This window comes from Protomyctophum parallelum, assembly GCF_964188405.1.
Source record: "Protomyctophum parallelum genome assembly, chromosome: 17".
In the NCBI taxonomy this organism is placed as follows: Eukaryota; Metazoa; Chordata; class Actinopteri; order Myctophiformes; family Myctophidae; genus Protomyctophum; species Protomyctophum parallelum.
Window position 1 is genome coordinate 14,672,177 of NC_139719.1, and position 21,484 is coordinate 14,693,660.

A 21,484-nucleotide genomic window follows, 5' to 3' on the forward strand; every position below is an offset into this window, starting at 1 on the left:
AGTGGGACAAGTCCCATGTACCAGAGGGACAAGTCCCATGTACCAGAGGGACAAGTCCCATGTACCAGAGGGACACGTCCCACGCACCAGAGGGACACGTCCCACGCACCAGAGGGACACGTCCCACGCACCAGAGGGACACGTCCCACGCACCAGAGGGACACGTCCCACGCACCAGAGGGACACGTCCCACGTACCAGAGGGACACGTCCCACGTACCAGAGGGATAGCCTGGTTAATAAACCAGACTAATATCGCACGGACCGCGGGATATTAGTCTGGGGAGGCTCAGCTTGGATTTCATTTCCAGGGGGGCGGGTTGAAACATTTTCTCTTTGACGCAATTGGTCAGAGCTACTGTCAGTCAAAGGTCTCAAGCATTGAAAGTCACTGTACCAAAGCCCGCCCATATTGCATACCGTGTCCCGATTGGCCGCCCCATTTCTCTGGTGTAGGAAATGGGCGTACAATTGAGCCTCTCCAGACCGTAATCCGCCGGCAGGCAAATAATTTTTTGCCAACAGCTGATTCGGTCTGGTTTATTAACCAGGCTACCAGAGGGACATGTCCCATGTACCAGAGGGACACGTCCCACGTACCAGAGGGACACGTCCCACGTACCAGAGGGACATATTGGCTCCTTTATTCGGAAAGATTCCCCAACCAAAAATTGTGTTAAAACGTATAGGGTCGGAATGCAGTACCGGTGCTCACCACTGCAGCTTGTGGCGCTGTGGCTGATGGTCAGAATGCAGTACCGGTACTCACCACTGCAGCTTGTGGCGCTGTGGGCTGATGGTCAGAATGCAGTACTGGTACTCACCACTGCAGCTTGTGGCGCTGTGGGCTGATGGTCAGCGCGTACTTGATGCGACTCTTCACCGAGTCTTGCAACGAGACGCGGTACTTCTCCAACAGGAAGTCCCAGCCGTCGGGCGTGCGAGCTCCGACAGAGAACACCGCGAGGCTGACGTCACTGGGAATACTGAGAAAAAGTCCCCATAGACACAATGTTATGAGTGGTTATTTATAAAGTACATGCCCCATATAGACACAATGTTATGAGTGGTTATTTAAAAGTACATGCCCCATAGACACAATGTTATGAGTGGTTATTTAAACAATACATGCCCCATAGACACAATGTTATGAGTGGTTATCACTATGAGTGGTTATTATAAACAATACATGCCCCATAGACACAATGTTATGAGTGGTTATTTATAAAGTACATGCCCCATAGACACAATGTTATGAGTGGTTATTTTTATTCTCTTGTCTAAATGGACACTTGGTGTTTTTGGGTGCCTTGTAGTTTCACTGAGAACTACAACTCCCATGAGTTATCATTGTCTCCACCAGGCCGAAGGCATGTGGGGAGAGTATGTTTTGCACTCCGTCCGTCCGTGTGTCCGTCCGTCCGTGTGTCCGTCCGTCCGTGTGTCCGTGTGTCCGTCCGTCCGTCCGTTAGCAGCTAATCTCGGCCACCGTTAACCCGGTCCATGCCACATTTTGCACACACACTCCCTGGATGCCAACGATGAACCTCTGCCCCAAACTTTCCAGAACGGCCTGTTATAGCGCCACCAGGAGGCCGCTTTGTGCAAAACAAGTTTTTGCACAGTACACCTACAGATTTTGTCCAAACATCACGCAAATTGGTACACAGTCTCTCTAGAGCCATTCAACCAAACCGCTCTTTCAGATTTCTCACACTCCATCCTGATTGGTTAAGATTGGCTTCCAAAGTTCACAGGAGTGCTCAGTTTAAAACAGAATGCTGCAAATCATGAACACATCGCGTGATTTCCGTGAAATTGTGCACCCACATTCCCACTAGGCCAAGGACGAAATGCCACATGAACAATTTCAACTCAGCCTCAAGGTGGCGCTATAACTGGCCAAAAAGTGTTTTTACCTCTAACTGCACGGATCTGTGGATAACTTTGTATGCCAACTCCCTAGAGGCCAAGGAAAAACCTTTGCCTGGAATTTTTCACATCTGCTCTTTATAGCGCCACCAGGAGGCCGACATATGTAAAACACATTTTCTATTATTACTACTTCAGATTTTATCCAAATTTCTCGCAAATCGGTACACATGATCTCCATAGTCATGTGATCAAGACAGGTTTGTTTGATTTCTCATATTCCATCCTGATTGGCCACGATTGGCTCCTACAGTTTTCAGGAGTAGCAAATGGCCACAACTCCTCAACGCAGCGTCCGATTGCGATGAAACTGTGCACGCATATTCCCACTAGGCTGAGGAAGAATCCTGGTGGAGACCTGTGCCGATTGGCACTTTATCTAGTTTGGGATCTGGGTTATTTTCTGAATAAATGGCAAGAAATATTAAAAAAAAGGAAATAAAAGGGGATGGCCGGGGGCATTCCGAAGAGACACCACAGGTGACAGAGGAAGCAGAGAGGAAGAAGAGGTCGAAATTCTTGGACCAGTGCAAGGAGAATGCTGTCTGCGCAGAACAGTGTCGTTCTCAAATAGCTGTGTCCTCTGCCACTATATCCACCACTACCTACTATATAAAAAAGACTAATATACGAGGCACTTGGAACGAAGAGTGGATTATCTTGGAGAAGGTGAACTTTCTGGGTGTTGTTGGTAAGACATCCACTTCAAGGTTTCCTCTCCACTGGAGGAACCGCATGCAGCTGCTGCTGACCCAGAGGTGATTTGTGATGTTCTTCCACACTGCAGTCCTTCATCTTGCACATCATGCAATGCCATCCATCTTCTTGGTGAGAGCTGAGGAACAGTTTTAAAAGATGTAAAGGATTACTTACTGTACACAGATGTAAAGGATTACTTACTGTACACACTACAGTGTGTGTTATTGTGTGGAAGCCGCACAATTATTCATAATTGCCATTTTGTGATTAGGCCTATAACCGAACATGTGTGTGTACTGTACTTAGGCCTACTGTGGTGCGGTCACATTTTCAGCAATCCTGCAGTGCAGTTTCAGTCCCAAGCCAATGCACTAGTTCAGTGGTTCTCAAACTGTTTCATGTGGACCCCCAAAATGAAGTGTAAACCTCCATTTGAATAGATGGTGTACCAGGCGGCAGGGGCCGTACATAAAAATCACACCTGTGAGGGGCGCTCTTATCATCATCATTTGCACACTGACATCATCAGAGCAGACACTGACGTAAAATTGTCCATTCATTGTCAATGGGAATGTAATGTTTGTGTAGGACAAAGTTTGTGCACATAAACCAAAAGCTGGACATAGGAAAATATATTTAAAAAGCATATTTACAATGTGTCATAATTTAACAAGATAAATCTGAAATACCTGTATTTCTCAAATAGCCGATCTACAGATCTAACTTGATGAAATATTTTGCTGGGGACCCTCTGTAGGCTACTATGCTTAAAAGTGAACATTTAAAGGTATATTCAGTGATTTCACTCAAAAAACCTTAGGTTTCGTTTTTGGCTGTGGGACCCAGCCTTTCGTCCAATCAGGATAGAGAGTCAAAAACGAAACCTAAGGTTTTTTGACCCCCAGGGGTTAACTGGGGACAGGGAGGAACTCCTTATATGGCCAGCACACTCTATAGTAGGGAGGATTATCACAACAAAACAAAAAAATAAGTGATATTTGAATTAAGTGAAATCACTGAATATACCTTTAACAAACCTATTTATTTTTTCATTACAAACATTGGTTCATGTAAATGCATTGAAGAAAGGAATAAAGTCTGCACACAGCCATAGCTCTGTATAATGTTTTACTTATTGTTTTACTAATCAGGTATACAATGTTTCGGCCTTCATCACTAAAGGCCAGATTGTGTGGCTGAAATGTTGTGTACAGTAGGCCTATGTGATTTTATGTGTATGTAAAAAAATAATGGCGGAGCTTTAGCTGTGCATGTGCGAACTTTATTCCTTTATTCCTTTAATCACTGTTACGACCATTGGATGTGAATTGTGAACAACATAGCTCTTTGAGTTATGTAAAATAAATGCATTGTTGCCACTATGTGCATGATTTGCTCACAATAAATAAAGAAGCCAAACAGACAAAAATAAACTCCTTCACATTTTATTTCAGAATAACAGTTTCTCATTGAGAATTGTTCATACACGTACTAAAACCATTTCCAGTGGCTGAAGGGAAGCTGGCCTCAGAGTGAATGCACTGAATCTCTGAGTCCTGTTCCACTTCTCATCAGATCCAACTCAGGTGCAAGTCTGCATTTACTGGGGGATCGTCACACTGCCACTGACATTAAACTAAAGGATACAAGAATCAATGGGACAACTGCATTTGGAGAAGTTCTGCAATATCTCTTTCCAATTTCTCACAGGGAGAGTGAAGTTCATACCTGAAACAAAAAAATTATTAAGGGCTGTAGTTTTATTATTCAAAATTCAGAATAAACACTCGAGAACATCTTGTAGTGAATGACTAACCGTCTATATGGCACACCATCTGCTGTAATCAAGAACTTTTCAAAGTTCCACCGAATGTCATTGACTTTGATGGGTGACCAGAAGAATCTCTTTGTATCTCCAATAACAGGGTTCACAAATGGCAACGTTTCCTGAAAAGAGAACAGTATCTTGCTATTATATGCAGGGTGAGCTTTTACTAAAGAATATGATATTCACCAATAAGGCAAAATAACGCTACGGTTGGATGCAAAATACACTACCTTGAGATAGGCGAAAAGTGGTTCTTCACTTAATCCATTCACTTCGACCTTGCCAAACACAGGGAACTTTGGTTCAAATCCTCCGCCAGGTCTTACATACTTCAGAACATTGAGAGTTTCATGATTTACCTCTAAAGGAGAAGAGATACAGTTAATTTACAACTTTTGTTAGTTTTTTGTGGCTACAATAAAACAGGAAAAAATGTTGTGGATAGACAGACTATTTAATTAAGCTTTGACAAGACATTTTCCAACATAAAAAAAGAAGTACCGGTACAAATAAATAAAGCCACATAGATTACATAGACAATCCAATTTCCCCTGGAGTCCAACTTGGACTCACACATGAAATTAGGCCTTGAAGTGTCCTGTTGATGGGCTATCCAGTTAACTAAACCCTAGTTGACCAGGAACCCCCAGGGTTCTATACTAGGTCGCCTACTCGCCTAGTATTTCACTTTACAAATCTCTTTACTGAAAATAGCCGATCTACAAGCTCAAAAGGCCTTGTGTTGCGATGCATTGAGCTATGTGCTATAGAACTGCTATTGCAGCATACCGACGTAATAGGGTTCAAGTGCATGGTTAACCATTATAGAACTAGCTGTATGGTACCGCAACAGATAATCAAAATAAATGAAACATTTATTTTAATGAAATAATTTCCGTATAATCCTTGAAATATGTCATTATAGGTTCAAAAGACTTAATATTCATACCAGGTGCCTGAAGACCAAACTGGTTACAGGAGAATCCTAGCACGGTAAAGTTGAGGTGACCATACATTTCCATGAGTGCATTCATTCTGTGGTACTGAGAAAAGAAAACAAATTACAATAATACACCTCAGACATCTTTACAAAATAGAATAGAATAGATTTGCCATTTGCAGCAATTGAAGCAATTAGCTGAATATGTTATCAATTCTGATGCTGTGATGTGACAGTTGGTCATCAGTGTTCTTCCAAAAGTATTACCTCCTCAATTGTTGATCCTCAAAAGGTAGCAAGGTTCACAATCAGAAGCACCTTGCCCCTGTAGTTACATAGTGGAACAGATTGTCCATCCAGCTCCTCAGCAAAGAAATCATAGATTGATTTATCCGCCATACTTGTTCTTTAGCTTGGAAAACAGCGTGTAGTCTGTCTGTCAAACGTAGGTATTCACTATTCACAAAGCCATCCTGTGGGCTCACTGCATTCAGCCAAACTTACTCTGTAGTCAGCAGCTGTTCAGCCTGACTGATTCCATTGTTCCATATACCTAGAGGTGAATTGACAGGATGGTCATTTGTTCAACATGCATCGGCCTGCAGATCCTACTCAGTTCCTGGCATATTTTTACATAATCTTCATTCAACTGACAACTACAGTACTAACATTAACTTGGTTAAATTCAGAACAGTAGCCTATCTGGAGTGCACCTTTTAGGTTTTTATTACCAGCTGTAGTGTCAAATTCTTAGTGGATGCAATGCATTTCCCAAAATGTACTAGGCCTACATTCCATAATCTAACACCCCCCCCCCCCCCCTGAATAATAATCATGTGGACTGGTGATCCAGTCGCGGTGTGCCCCCCCCCCCCCCCCCGTTGAGAATCACTGCTCTTACAGATCTTTAACTTGCACTTACAACAGCAGCATAATATAGATATGTTTATCGTTTATGAATAAATGTTTCTGTAATAATTAGCAAAGCAATTGTGTGTGTGTATATATATATATATATATATATATATATATATATATATATATATATAGGCCTATGCTATAAATCACAAAAACTGTGATGAAAAATGATTGCACAACACTATGCAGTGATGATGATGAATGAACCCCGGAAGTGTTGTAAACAAGTCTTCACTGTCATACAGCAGCTAACGGTAGCATAAGGTTCCCTGGGGCTCCACTCCATTGTCTTCCAAACTATATGAAGGATAACAGTTTATCTTTAACACATACGATTGCTGCGTCAAAATGGGAGATGAAGAAACCAGTGTGCTAAAGTAGGTGCATTATAACGCATGCGGTCGATTTCTTTATAATCACAAAACCGGCTACGTAGCTAGCTGGCTAATATTAGCTTACGACTACGAGCAGTAATCAGCTGATAGGAAACGCTAGAGTTGGCAAACAATGGGGTTAGCAGTGTGTTGATGCCATGGTGCAGCTGGTGATCTATGTTGCAATGCTGATTGATTAAACTGACATTTCCCCACCCTCTTTTTTTCAGTTGTCATCTTTTGGATCTGCCTTGGGAGGATGTATTAGTTCCACATATTTTATGTCATTTGCCACTGCCAGAACTAGTCAGGCTCCAGAGAGTGTGCAAGAATTTCCATGCCCTCATCCAGGTGTACATGGCCAACTGTCGGACCTTTGATCTATCACAGGTGGGTGTTGGTGATGATGATGAGGGATGGAGAAGATATTCCAGTGCAATGCCTCTCACATCCTAGACTAGAGCGTTGGTTCTCAAAGTGGGATCCCAGCAAAAAGTAGTTAACATTTCATCACAATAATTCTAACCACTATCCATTTAATATTTGGCTATTCAAAAATAGCAGATCTACAGGATCACCTCACTTTGTTATTGATATTAGAAAAATATTGAAAACTTGAAATAATTTAGAATCTTTAAACACAAATCTTCTCTTCTGGGGGTCCATGACACAACACATTTTCAGAAGGTGGGGTGGGGTATGGGTGGCCAAATACCAAAATACGTATCATTTTTGGGGGTCCTTGGCACAAACGTTTGAGAACCACTGTCCTAGAGAGAGAGAGAGAGAGAGAGAGAAAGAGACTGACAAACATTGATAGCAATTTTAGTTTGGTTATTTATTGAAAACGCTTTTTCCCCCTCCTGCAATTCAACATACAGATTGGGTCTTGCATTCCCAAGGAGGCATTTTGCTCTATGCTGAAGGATAACAAAGTTCTCCAAAACCTGTCACTACACAACTGCTCCGATTGGGTGACGGACAAGGAGCTGCTGCCAGTGATCGGGCAGAACCAGCACCTGCTGAGAGTGGACATGAAGGGATGCGTCAGGCTCGCGCGCCATTCCCTGGTGGCGGTGTCCTTGAGCTGCGCGCACCTCCAGCACCTAGGCCTGGCGCACTGCGAGTGGGTGGACAGCCTGTCGCTGCGCAGCCTGGCTGACCACTGCGGGGGGCTGCAGTCCATCGACCTCACCGCCTGCCGCCAGCTGAAGGACGAGGCCATCTGCTACCTGGCCAAGAAGTGTCTCAAGTTGAGGTCTCTGTCTGTGGCAGTCAATGCCAATATCACCGACGAGTCTGTGGAGGAGGTGGCCAAGAACTGCAGGGGCCTGGAGCAGCTGGACCTGACGGGTTGCCTGCGGGTTAGGAACCAGTCCATCAGGTACACCACTTTGATATTATTACATGATGGGAAGCACAGTAGATTTATTTTGTGGTCCAGAGAGAGTCATCCCCTGTAGAGAAGGCCGAGTTATACATTGTCGATCGACAAGTGAGCTTGTTGTAGATCAGCTATTTTTGGTGTTGACGCCTGCTTAACACATTTCCCTGCCAGGTATTCATTAATGAATTAATTATTTCACCACTGCCACAGTCTTTTCAGTCCATACTCTTTATTTTGAAGGCGAACAACTGGTCACGGGCCGTTGAATCGGAAGTAAACAACGGCTGTGTATTATGTAATGGTCCACTCGATCTTATTTTAATTCGCCGGAAACATACATTTTGTAATTGCGATCATCGACGCTGTAGTTATGGGATGCACATTTCAACATTATGCATAGATATTGTTTTTCTCAAATTACTAATCACTGAAAAAAAGTGTTCCTTTGGCAAAACTTGCACCCAGTTTTGGTCATATCTCATATCTTCCCTTTCTAAATCTTAATAGAATAAGATAGTCTCACAACGTGTCACACTGCGACATGTTGTGAGCTTGTATAACTGCTATGTCACACAACTAAGTACTGTATAAATCCAGGCTAGATTCACACTTTGTGCCACAAAGCAGCAATGGTGTAGAGGGAAAAAACAACTACAGGGCCCAACGTCAAGTATTGAGGGTTAAATGTCTGTGTGTGTGTGTGTGTGTGTGTGTGTGTGTGTGTGTGTGTGTGTGTGTGTGTGTGTGTGTGTGTGTGTGTGTGTGTTTACAGGACTGTTGCCGAGTACTGCCCAAAGCTGCAGTCCCTGAAGGTGAACCACTGTCACAATGTGACCGAGTCGAGTCTGGACCCACTACGGAAACGGAACGTAGAGATCGACGTGGAGCCACCTTTGCAGAGGGCATTGGTGCTTCTACAGGACGTGGTGGGGTTCGCCCCCTTTATTAATCTCCAGATCTAACAACCCGAAAACAGGTAGCTTAGCTTCGACACATCAGTAGACAGTGATGTAAATAGGTTTTCAATGTAATGAGTCCCGGGATGCAGGGATGGTCTTTTAGATGAGTCCCAGGGACATTTTATGAGTCCCACTTCAACAACGTTAGGAGTCATTTTTTGACATTTTTACAAATTGCAGCATTTAACTCCCATTTCATTTTATATAGTTATAATGTGGTTATATTCATGTAGAAAACAGAAGAAGAAATTATTATTATAACTAAAGCTAGCAAAATAAACTAGAATAAAAAACAGTACAGTATTGCATCCCGTGGATGCAGAGGTCGTCCGTTAACTATAAACTGCATTTTGGGATGCAAAATGCACCTTATTTTAATCTCTGAGTAGATGTTGTCAACATCTAATTGTCACTCAGTACTGACATTGACATAAAAAGATCAGAACTCTTGATTAAGTGCAGTGGTTTTCATATCAAGGCCCATTATTTATTCAGCATTTATTTTGAGCCACGGACCACCATTTGATGAGATTTTTAGCCTCTCAGACCAAAGTCTTATAGACGAATATTGACTTTTTCCACAATTCCATGCTGTATTGATGTTGGTACCATTAGGAGAGATAACAGGCGGTGATCAACATAAAATAACTCAAATAATCATGAGAGTGTAAGGGTCCATTTGGTTTCATTTTACACTCTCAAAAGTTAAAGATCTAATAGGGGTCCATTTGGTTACCAACTCTCCATTATTTAGCTGGGGACCACCTGGAACCCCCTCAAGGACCATTGGTGGTCCCCAGACCACTGGTTAAAAACCACTGCTTAAGTGTAGTAGGAAGTAGTACTACTACTAGAATTAATCATTATTATGTCCTTCCTTTTTTTCTTTTTTGCAGATTTTGCCTTCAAAGCAAATGAACTGGTTCAACGGTATCTCATATATATTAAACAATGTAAAAGCAAGCTGATGTGTACAGAGTAGGAAATAAACTACCATATTTATTGCTGTTGTACAAGTCAGTGGTTTTCAAACATTTTCATGTCAAGGACCCCCAAAATTGAAATGTATTTGGCAGTCCCCCATCTGAAAATAATTGGTGCCAGGGACCCCAAGAAAATACAAATTAAATCCCGTTTACAATTTCCTCTCAATTTATAGTATATAAAAATCCGGATTTTGATGCTATATTAATTGATTTTGATGGGGAACCCTCTCAAGGACCCTTGGGGGTCCCCGCACACCACTGAGAACCACTGGTATATGAAGTTGTAAACAATGGACCTTTCGGTAAGCGCCACCCGGGTCCCGCCCGTCACCGGTAGGACATGCTTGCTGCTCCTACACTGAGGACCGTGTTATGTCGGCGTTTTTCTGAAGATGAATAGAAGTATTCATATCAAGAACATCCATACTATAATGCGCCGATCCACTTGGATGCATTTTATTTCATGACAAAAATAGTGCATTTTAGAGAGAAGCTGGGGAACAGTCGCTTCCCAGCCTGAAGAATAGACTTTCACCAACACAAAACAGGCTTTGTTTCGGTGATTAGCGGAGTAGTTTTGTTTATTTTCGGTAAAGGTGGACCCCTTGCACAGCAGTGGAATTTGTACCTGTGTGCGCAGAGGCATTCCCGTCGGCGCTAGTGAGAGACTCGCTATAAGCACTGGACCAGGGCTAATGCTAACAGAGACAGACTGTTTCACTCATTCACCCTCCCTGCTACTAAAGCATACTATTAATGGCAACTTTTTCTAAACAATGGTTAAATCAATCGTCTAATAAACAACAAACCTTGGAGCAAATGTAGGTGTGCTTTGTAACTTTCCCCACGTTCAGTTGCTTGTGTGGACGGCCACACCACACACCCACAGCATGCACTTATCCGGCGTTTGTTTGGGCTTCCGGAAAGGAATAAAAAATGCCTCCTCCAATCATTCTGGGTACCTAGTCACTTCTATTGAGGCAGCGGTGGCCGAACGGTTTGCAGAGCCGTCTTGATATCGGAAGGTCGCTAGTTCGTATCCCCGGACCGGCACGTTAAAATTACCACCGTTGAAGTGCCCTTGAGCAAGGCATTGAACCCCTACCATGAAATGTTCTGTGAGCAGGGCCTGGCTGTAAACAAGTTCTTGAGCTTAGTCCAATTACCCTGGGTAAACATGGTAACTTTGCTTTACTGTTTTTTTTTTTTTAAGATATGTTTTGGGGCTTTTTCTGCCTTTATTGATAGGTTGAAAGTAGGCTGACAGGAAATGGGGAGAGACACGGCAAGGGCCGTCGGGATCGGGAGTCGAACCTGCGGCACACCGTCAGGCTTGCAGCCTAGGTGCCCAGGCGGTTGAGCTAACCGTCTGGGCCTACCTAGAGTCACTGTTGCAGGTCCCCCCCAACAGCAACGTTTCACCATGGCGTTATTATAGTATAGATATTCTTTATATGAATACTTCTATTCCTCTTCGGAAAAAAGATGACATCACGGTCCTCAGTGTAGGAACAGTAACGGGGGAGAGGGGTGGCGCTTCTTACCGAAAAGTATTGAAGAATTTGTACTTAAATTTAGGAATAAAGGCTCATACATAGTCTGGATTTTCGGTGGTTAGGTGACCACCGAACTACAACATGACGTCACGAGCCGCGGTGAAGAGCAAACCACCGCCACCGCTCCAGCCCTTCTCTCTGTTTTTACTCACCACCGCTCAACGTTATTTCGCGGTGGTCAGCTCACCACCGAAAATCCAGACTATGAATAGGCCTTAAGACCCATTACATGTCCTAGATATATTGTATAGACAACATTTATGCATCAGTCAGTGTCAACACCCTTGGCTTTGATTTTGAAGAAGAGCAAATCTAACCAAAATACAATGTTCTTTTACTTTTAAACAAAGCTTTGCTTTGTTTGTGTATATTGCAAAGCTGTTTTTAATGTAAGAAACCATTACGTTTGTTTCATTCAGAAAACAAAATGTTTGAGTTCAATTAAACATTTTATTTTTGCATGCATTAAGCTTAAGTCATCGTATTAATAACTGTAATATCATTCTGTTTTGTTTTTTATAATTTTGTCTTTTGATTGTAATGCATCAAATGTCACATATTTTTTGGCAATACTGTTTAACATTACTTAATATAATGGAGTTGGAGATATGAAAATTTCAGTTTGTGGTAAGTGGCCTTCACTGTGAGAATATCAATTCCACAAATTTGCATAATTTATTTATTGCTGTAAAACTAAAACATGAACACAAACGTTTTGAACTTATTTAAAACATGAATATATAATTGCACTGTAATTCACTGCTTTTTATAACATATTTCTGTCTGTCTGTATGTTGTATAAACATTATGCAGTAGAATACTATTCTGGGCCTGTGATTCATTGTGGCGAATCAGCTTCGTTCTGACGTTTGGCTAGTATAAATAGGGAAATTAGGGAGATGCATATCACCGGTTACAGTTTTATAATTAAGGCGAATGCTTTCGACGAATGAATGGGCCTGTTCAGAAGAAAGGAACCGGAGTCCGGACTAGGTTAAATAAAATAAAATAAATAAAACTTTAACTAAATAAATGAATTGTAGTTTAAAGCTTCCTGGACCGACAAATGCGCATCATTTTCTCTCAGCGGAATGGGCGCCAACAGGAGAACAGCCAGGTAAACGTTTATAAAAGCTTACCGTAACGTGAAATAAACAAACGTGAACTGAACGAAGATTATATCGTTTTAATAGTTAAAACGAGTCGATTTTTTAAAAGCTTTCCACAGTCTTAGTGCAATGTGAAGGCGGATTTACACCGGGGTTACTGTTTTCATGACGTTAATTCAACAGCAGGTGGCATCCATGTGTCACGATAAGGTTAAACGATACTTTTAAACTTCAATAATGTTGTCTTCAGGCCCCTTTTACTGACTTAACTCTTGATACGATTTAAAATGAAGAAAGATATCTGTGCTAGACCTCCTCAAAACACCTAAAACTAAATGTAAAAGAACAATATTAAGATTTCGTTGTTGACATATTTAACAATTAAACTAGAACGTAGACATGTTTGACTTTAGAAAATGTATACTTTGTAGTCGGAGGACCCCGACTTGGTGACACCTTTTTGGCAGTGTTATATAAATTGTCACTGATAAAAAACGAGGTCTGTTTTCCTCATTCTGTTGGGTTACATTATGTTTTGTTTCCCCCATGCTGGCGCTGTGCTGTCTGTGTTAGGTGCGGGCGTGCGACGCACCTGGCAGCCTGTCAGCAGTGCTGATTACCATGTTTTATTCCAGTGAAAAATGATGTCGTCATTAGGTAAGTCAAGTGAGTTGTTTCATAGAAGAGTGCAGTGACAGTCTGTGCAGACATTTGTATTCAAACTTCGAAAATGTGTTTGCCACACGGCACACAGTCCCACACACTCAGGATTCAGGAGAATGGCGGAAGATGACACATTTTGGAATATCAAAAAAATTATCAAAAGAATAATAATCAATACAATAACATTACACTAAAGGGTTATTTGGCACAAGTTAAGCCCACGTTGTAGCATACCAGATGTGTGATAATATCATCTAAACCAATGGTTCTCAACCTTCCCCCAAAATCAATCATATTTTAACTGGGGATGAGGTGAGATTCCCCAAAATAATCATATTTGAACTGGGCACCCCCTAACATAATCATATTTGAACTGTCAAGCACTTAGTTGGAATATAGGAGTTAAGGCATTAATTGTGATTGACTCAGGGGCCAGGGCCAGGTGTTGTGAGCTTCTCAGCTGGTAGATCTTCTATTCTCACAATTTCTGACTCTTTCTTATATTAACAATTTGGCCAGTGTTTTACCAGTTTTTATGGTAGACCTATTGTTTATTTGATGCAGTAATGGTCTTGCTTTTCTTTTTAAATGTCCTTAAATTGTCACTGTCATCTGGCGACACCCCCCCCCCCCCTTATGTGGGGACCCCCCTGAGGGTCCCGACCCACAGGTTGTGAACCACTGTCACGGGGCAGCCGTGCCCTATACACACATACACTGATGGAGAACAATGCACACACCTACAGTTTCACCCATTTAACTAACTTTGCTGGCCGACTTGGAAAACTGTTGAAATGGACATGAGTGCATATTTTTATTGTTGTAACTCACAGTGAATTGTAAAAGAGAACAAGTACTTTCCAGGTATTGTCACAGCATGTACATGTTTGTTGTCATGGGGGTTTGATTGTGATTGTTTGGCACCTGGCTCTCCTGCAGGCTGCAGTACTGGTGATCCTCTTGACTGAGTGGAGGAAGGTACCAAGTGCTATAGAGCAGGAGGGGTGTCTGTCTGTGTTACAACTTACAAGAGCTCTTGTGTTATGTTTGCTATTTAGCTTGATGTTGTGGCGCATCGCAGCGCATGTAATGTATTTGAATTGGTTTAGTAAACCTAGGTAATTGTGTAAGTTAACTCATGGGCCATAGTTTGCCTTATTTGAGATGAGTGGTTACCAATTAGTTATGTGTCTTGGTATGGTCTCACCCAGTATAAAAGGGAGGCTGCAGGATGCCAGGTTCAGTAGTGGCTTGCTTAGTTGCTTGGGCAACAAGCAGGTAACATCCAGGGAGAGCTGCTAGGGGTACCTTTTTGGAAGGGTTTATAGCCTAATAGAGTTTCTCAAGTTCTGGGTTTGGTTTCCTATTTGCTTTCAAGTAATTTTCTGTCTTTTGTAAGTTTAGTCTTCAGTGTTTTTGTTTGTTTGTCAGGCCTGTGTTTCCACTGTGAATAACCTGCATCGGGGAGAAATAAAACACCCTAAAAGGGGGGGGGGGGGGTTGACACGCAGAAAAGTCCGTCGGGATCGGGAGTCTAACCCGATGGCATGCTGCACCTTAAGGTGCCTGGACCGCTGAGCCACGGCCCAGGCCTGAACAACTGATCTATGTTACCTCCGTCAAGCGCAAATCATTACATCAGGAGCTTAATTGAATCACTTCACATGACAAATCACATATTTGGCTCTAGTTAATTCACTGTACAGTATTTATACACTAGACCTTATGACCCAAACTATCACATGGCTGTTGTAAAGTCTACTTAAGGTAGTGCATATTGTTTTTTGGAATGCTTGAAACATATGGGATAGCTAATTTTTCCCTGTGGCTCGAAATACCCATCTCTGTATTTACATTAGTGCCTGTGACTGTTCTTTTGTTGTGTTTTATTTTGCCATAGTGGTTCTGTCACAGAGAAAAGAAAGTTCAAAATAGATAAGGAAAAAGAAAGCTTGAGTACCAGTTGTAAAATATCAGCGATACTGTACATGCGGCTGCGACCCATTTTCAACCCATTCTGTTGTCATCACCAATGCTATCAGACAGGGAATAGCTGACTGATTCCGTTTGGACATCAGAACTTAGGCAGTCATTGTGTACACTGTACAGTAGCCTCTCCTTGATGTGTTGCTCAGCAGCAGTCAAGAGGTTAAAAACATTTTAGACCACATCCATCATCTAGGACCTCAATTAGCATTGATCTAGAGGGGGGAAAGAAACATGGCTGTGTTATTATATACTATGGAGCAATTTCTGTTCCAGTGATTGAGTGTATGGGGGGGATTTCTGAAACATAGCTGGCCGAACATATTTTGTCTTCCTGTCAATAATGTGGCACTTGTCCAAATTATGGATCGATAGTAACTGATCATTTTATGCTAAGGCACCGATGAAGTTGCTCTGTTTTTATTCACTATGCAGTTTTGCCCCTGGCATCATATAATATACTTAGTGAAAACTAGGCTAGATGAAATGCAAAGAAATAAATCTCGGTGGCTGCTCCGAGAAGGCTTTCTAACACAGTAACTTAATGGTGTTTTTCAGAGGCTGCTGAGTTTCATTTGTGTGTGTGTGTGTGTGTGTGTGTGTGTGTGTGTGTGTGTGTGTGTGTGTGTGTGTGTGTGTGTGTGTGTGTGTGTGTGTGTGTGTGTGTGTGTGTGTGTGTGTGTGTGTGTGTGTGTGTGTGTGTGTGTGTGTGTGTGTGTGTGTGTGTGTGTGTGTGTGTGTGTGTGTGTGTGGCAGTGGCTGCTCCTCATAGCAAACGGCTAAAAGAAAATCTATCCTCTCATCTTTGTGGGTTGTGTTGAGGAAAGGCCGTTACTTGGTTTAATGTACTTACTCTTCATGGTTATGGGAAGGAATTAAGTACGAATGAAAAGTAATTAATGTGGAATGATACATTTGAGATAAACAGTGATAAACATTTACCTGTAAATTTAGCCATTAAAGAATAAAAATTGGTGTTGCCTATTTGGATGCATTTTCAGATCATTCACATGTTAATTGAATACTTGCTGGTGACACTGCTGAACAAAAAGATTACACTTCTATGTCTTGAAAAGACCTGAAATCAACTTTATTTCTCTTTGAACTTTAAGAACAGAATCAGTTCATGCTTAAAATGAAAATAAAATTGGCCTTCTTAAAATTTGAACTAATTCAATGGGGCCACGGTTTGGCCAAATGGTGTGAGAGATGTTTAGTTAATTTTCATATTTTTAATTAACAGACCTTTTCTACCGTGTTCATCAGTGAACCAGACATTCTTTTTCCCATTTATTTGATGTACTTTATCTCTTCCAACCATTCATATACAACGTTAGGGGATTCAGAGACTTATAAGGATCAGTCTTTTGCCCACCAGAGAAGCATAACTAATGACAACATTAGGGTGGCTTTGTGAACATGGCCATCAAATGTCGATCAACCAAGAAAGAAATAATGTTGGATTTTGTAATCTGCATGAATACACATTTATGTTTAGAATGAGTTTCACTAAACTCTGAGGTTTCTGTGTTTAGAAAGATATTTGAAGGTGAACATATTTTTCTCTCCTTTTGTTTAGTACTGAAAGATCCCAAGTATAAGTCTGCCATTTCTGACCTGAATGTGGATTCAGGCCAAGCACAATTCTGTTTTGTGGAATTCTTGTGGAATGATGCAATGTGGAAAATGTGTTATTTTCGATGAGCGACACACACCACTGTGTGACAAAATATAAATTTAGCTCAACCCTGTCACACAAGGCATCTTCAGAATATCTAATTTAATTATTAAGTTGACATTTGAAGCTTTCTTATAGGATACTGCAGTAAACATCAGACCCATTAGCACCTCACTAATTACTCTGTTCTTAGCCCTAGACTGGAGAGCCAACACATGGACAGCCAGCTCTGGGGTTAGCCTGCTGGCATTTGGCCCCGCTTGCGAGCGGCCACAAAAAAAAATGCATGCCCATCTCTCTTCATTAGGAGCTTTTGCATCTTTCCTTTTCAGTGAATGGAGTTTATGACAAGTGTGACAGACAAGAGCTATTCACTGCTTGAATGGTGAATGCATTGTCCCAGTTCTCTTTTAGAAAGAGCCCCATATGTTACCATGAAGGTCAGCCAAACAAACTGTCATGGACTATATTGTTGTCGTTGATTTATTTATTATAGGCCATAAGATTTAGTATGACACGTCAGATGTTTCGTATATTTGGCTTATTTTTTATTTTAGGTCTAAATTCCAGTCTCCTATAGGCTACTGTTGCTGATCCAGCAACATAAGTTTATTATGCATATAATTGAATTCGCACAGTAAGTAAATTAATTCATCTGTGTATTAATTGTCTGCTCCTTTTTTATGTTACTTTTTAAGGGGCGTTAGCCCCTCCAATGCCTGGCTTTTGAAATTACATCATATGGCAGCCAAGTCTATGGACTTTTAGGGTAGAGCGTACAATAGAGCGCCGAAGTCCTGGTGTCACTCACTCATGCCCTCGATTCCCCTGGTTCACGGAAATAATTTCTCTATGGAGAATAACATGGGGTCATCTTAAAATCGTTTCATATAAGCATTGTGGTCCAAGCTGTCTCAGAGTTATTGTCAGGGAGGTGTCTCTGACTCTCTGTATCATTTGCGACAGTCAGTCACTCATACAGTATATGATAGTCTGTTTCTAGCGAAAATGTAACTAATTTGGTAGCGTACCGATAGCGTTTTCTCTCAGTCAGTTGATTCTTCATATCCATATGAGTGAAGCGGCCGGGATGACATGTTTATTTTTCACACACAGTTCTTATATGAGGCAATCTAAAATCCCCCTATGGGGATTACAATGCAAACTAGAAAAAGTGCCCTTCTGGGCACAGGTCTCCACCAGGAGGATAGGAAAGTGTGTGTGGTGTGATTGGCAAAATGTTTAGGAGTAATATAAACATGTTTTTTTGTTTTTTTGTTTCTTGCAACAATTTTCTTCATTTTGTTGAGGAAATGCAGAGCCAGATCACTCATAGCATCTCTGAGGATAGAATTCTGGATGAGCAGGACATCTACATCAGTGTAGAATCTGAGAACAGGCTCGTCTTGATGGCCTCTATAGGAGTGCGCATACATAAGTTGTATACAGATCGATGCAGTTATAGGTAAAAACAGGAATTGGCCTGTTATAGTGCCACCGTGAGGCTGATTTGGGGAAAAAATAGTGGCATGTCGTCCTCGGCCTAGTGGAAATGTGCGTGTATAATTTCATGGAAATTGGACACTGTGTTTGATTTGTGGCATTTTGTTTGAAACGGACCAATCATGTGAGCTTTGGAAGCCAATCTTAGCCAATCAGGATGGAAGATGGGAAATTGTGCAGATCCGTGTTGATCACTTGACTATGGAGATAGTGTATACCGAATTGTGTGATGTATGGATAAAATGTGTACGAGTTATCTACAGAAATGTGTTTTGCCTAAATCGGCCTTATGGTGGAGGAATATTCCTCAACAGGCCGTTGAGGAATATTTGGGGCAGAGGTTCGTCGTTGGCATCCAGGGAGTGTGCAAGGACTGTCTAAAGAGGACGAGACGCGAAGACAACATGGTGTCGTACGGGCGATGCCATGTTGCTCCATGGTGCTCCATGGAAGGAAAGAAACATGCGCAATGGGCTATATGCAGCCAACTCTTCCTCGTTCAGCTTCCTTGGTCTCAACTGCACATGTTTCTTTCCTTCCATGGAGCACCATGTGAGCAACATGGCGGCGCCCTTACGGTCTTCGCGTCTCGTCCTCTTTAGACAGTCCTTGGGAGTGTGTGTGCACAGTTTGGCATGGATGATAACGGACGGACGGACGGACGGACGGACGGACGGACGGACGGACGGACGGACACACACACACACGGACGGAGTGCAAAACATACTCTCTCCCCATGCCTTCGGCCTGGTGGAGACAATTAAAAGTACATGAACCCGTGGATTTGCGCCCTCTACCGATATTGACGTCAGACTTTGGTGCTCTATGTAGTTTCAGGAGTAGAGGCCACTCCCTGTTCTCAATTAATCACTGCCCGCCTTCACTCAACGGCCACTCCCCATTCACAATCACCTGTATCCACTACACTTGCCTCCTCACACCACAGCCAATCCCTGGTGCAATAACCACAGTATAAATACACCTGCGATCTCTCAACCAAACCGACAGACCAAACATGGGTTGTGACGCGAGTATTGCGCTTGTAGATCGGTTATTCTTTGCTTCAAATTTGCCATCCTCCTCCACCCCAACCTGCCTCAATTCTCTAGGAATCCAGGGGGGGCAGTGATGGAGCAGAGACGGCTGTCAGCTCCAGAGACTACGCCCCCACCCTGAGTCTCGCCCTACCTTGAGTTCCTCACCCCGTTGCACATTCATCTCATTATGTTTCAATAAACTGTAGAGGTGTCGTCTCTTACAACTAATTAAATTTTGTTTAAAGACTTTTACTTTTACGACGGTTTGTTTAGAGCAGCAGTTAAACATTGACGACGTGAGACGTCATGTGGCCAAAAATAAACGCATCTTGAGACTGATTTCGTTTAATACAATAACACGTCTATGTATAGTGGCAGTGAATGAAAGTGACTGCCATATATGTGCAGAGAACTATTCCTCCTGTGACGTCATCCACAGTGGACGCCCCTCACTTCACACAAGTTTGATTTTTATACTTGGCCTGGCTGTTAGTTCTGTGGTCGATTCTTACAAGTCCATTTGGTTCTATTTGTATACACTGAGAGAGTGGCAGTTGACATTAGCGTGATAGTGTTTTGCAAAAAGCACATTATAACTGCCTCTCTGACTGGACCTCAATTCACTGTGTGTGAAGGATATGAGGTAAATAAGCAGAGTATCAACTTTTAAAGCAGTTTGTTGTTGTGCCCTTACCACCACACCTGATGCACTGACCTTAACTTATGCCCATTTTATACTTTGGTAACTTGAAAAATCTTGTTTTCTTTTGTTTGTTTTTTTCTTTAACGATCGTGAAAGATCTTTATCTATAATGAGTGACATACCCAAAATAGAGACACCATAGTCCATTATGGTTCACCACGTAATTTAAACCCTAATATATACTTCATTGACTGGGGTTACCCCCAGGGGTCCACTCTATACGTCCCCTCAATTTTCCCCCTCTACAGAATATATCTTTATTGCCGATCTACAGGCTTATAACGCGTTGCATTATGACACAATAGGAGCTTGTAGATCTGCTATGTCTTCTCATTACGACATGCCCAGCATGGTTACTGGGCTATAATGGCCTCTCCCTCCATCGAGCACCCAGTACCCGGGGGGGGGGCAAAGGATGTCAACTACACGGGCATGCTCAATTGCCCTGCAATATAAACATAGTAACTTTAGGAGAATGCGCAAACAATGAAAATGAGGAGAATTCATCCTGACAGCGGCATTTTGCCCTCAATACAAGTAATATGACCTGCTAAATTGTGAGTATGTCTCAGTTGAACTTTTGTCCTCCAGCAAGTACAGATCAGAGTTCAGCCATAATCACAGATCACATCTTGTTATGTTGAGCGGAGCCCACACTGAAAGGTCTTCCCTTTGCCTGTCTACATTTACGCTCTGAATCGTTTGGCTACATTGTTTTCCTTTATAACTTGGCATATATATCTTTAGATATTATATACATTTAATATCTAAATGCTCTCCCTTGTTTACCCTTTTCTTAAGTCAATAATTTTTCCAAATTACTATTGCAGCACCCAACAAACATTCAAATAACTATAAAACTGTCTCTTTGTCTAATGTCTAATGGGTAAATTGTAAAACAGCAATATTGCAGGTTAAAGCAGAAATCTGGGAAATGTCTATTTGTCTCCCCTTCTGGCAGCAAGAAATAGTGCAACAGAATTTATCTTACTACAAACAAGATCCAGACGCAACCATTGTCACTCATGATGTGGTGATGTGCCACTAGCACAGCAGAAAACGGTTCCAATCATTGTGGAAATGTTTTGACTTTGAATGTTTCTATAGTACAATTAGTAGCATACAGTGTCCGGCAGTGACCGTCACTACCGTCACTTCCTGTGTTAAGGCAAGAGTTCCCCGCGTTTGTCAGACCAGTAAAGAATTTCAGTAGTGGTACAGTACATG

General features: G+C 42.0%; 3 protein-coding genes across 3 annotated transcripts in view; 1 reads left to right on the forward strand and 2 right to left on the reverse strand.

The window, feature by feature from the left end:
- The window catches only part of LOC310874153 (carbohydrate sulfotransferase 3-like), a 305,274-nt gene that overhangs the window by 48,755 nt on the left and 235,035 nt on the right, over positions 1 to 21,484 (reverse strand). The window lies entirely within an intron of this gene.
- gpx9 (glutathione peroxidase 9) lies at positions 4,236 to 5,996 on the reverse strand. The gene is made up of 5 exons (XM_083787123.1): positions 5,666 to 5,996; positions 5,408 to 5,501; positions 4,689 to 4,819; positions 4,447 to 4,577; positions 4,236 to 4,358 (listed from the first exon to the last, which is right to left on the reverse strand). The coding sequence occupies exons 1-5, from the start codon at positions 5,795 to 5,797 to the stop codon at positions 4,283 to 4,285; spliced, it is 564 nt and encodes a 187-aa protein (XP_083643249.1). The 5' UTR covers positions 5,798 to 5,996; the 3' UTR covers positions 4,236 to 4,282.
- On the forward strand, positions 6,561 to 12,401 carry fbxl15 (F-box and leucine-rich repeat protein 15). Its single transcript, XM_083787811.1, has 5 exons — positions 6,561 to 6,693; positions 6,921 to 7,080; positions 7,572 to 8,074; positions 8,850 to 9,053; positions 9,933 to 12,401. Exons 1-4 carry the CDS (start codon positions 6,665 to 6,667, stop codon positions 9,037 to 9,039), a joined length of 882 nt encoding a protein of 293 aa, XP_083643937.1. The 5' UTR covers positions 6,561 to 6,664; the 3' UTR covers positions 9,040 to 9,053; positions 9,933 to 12,401.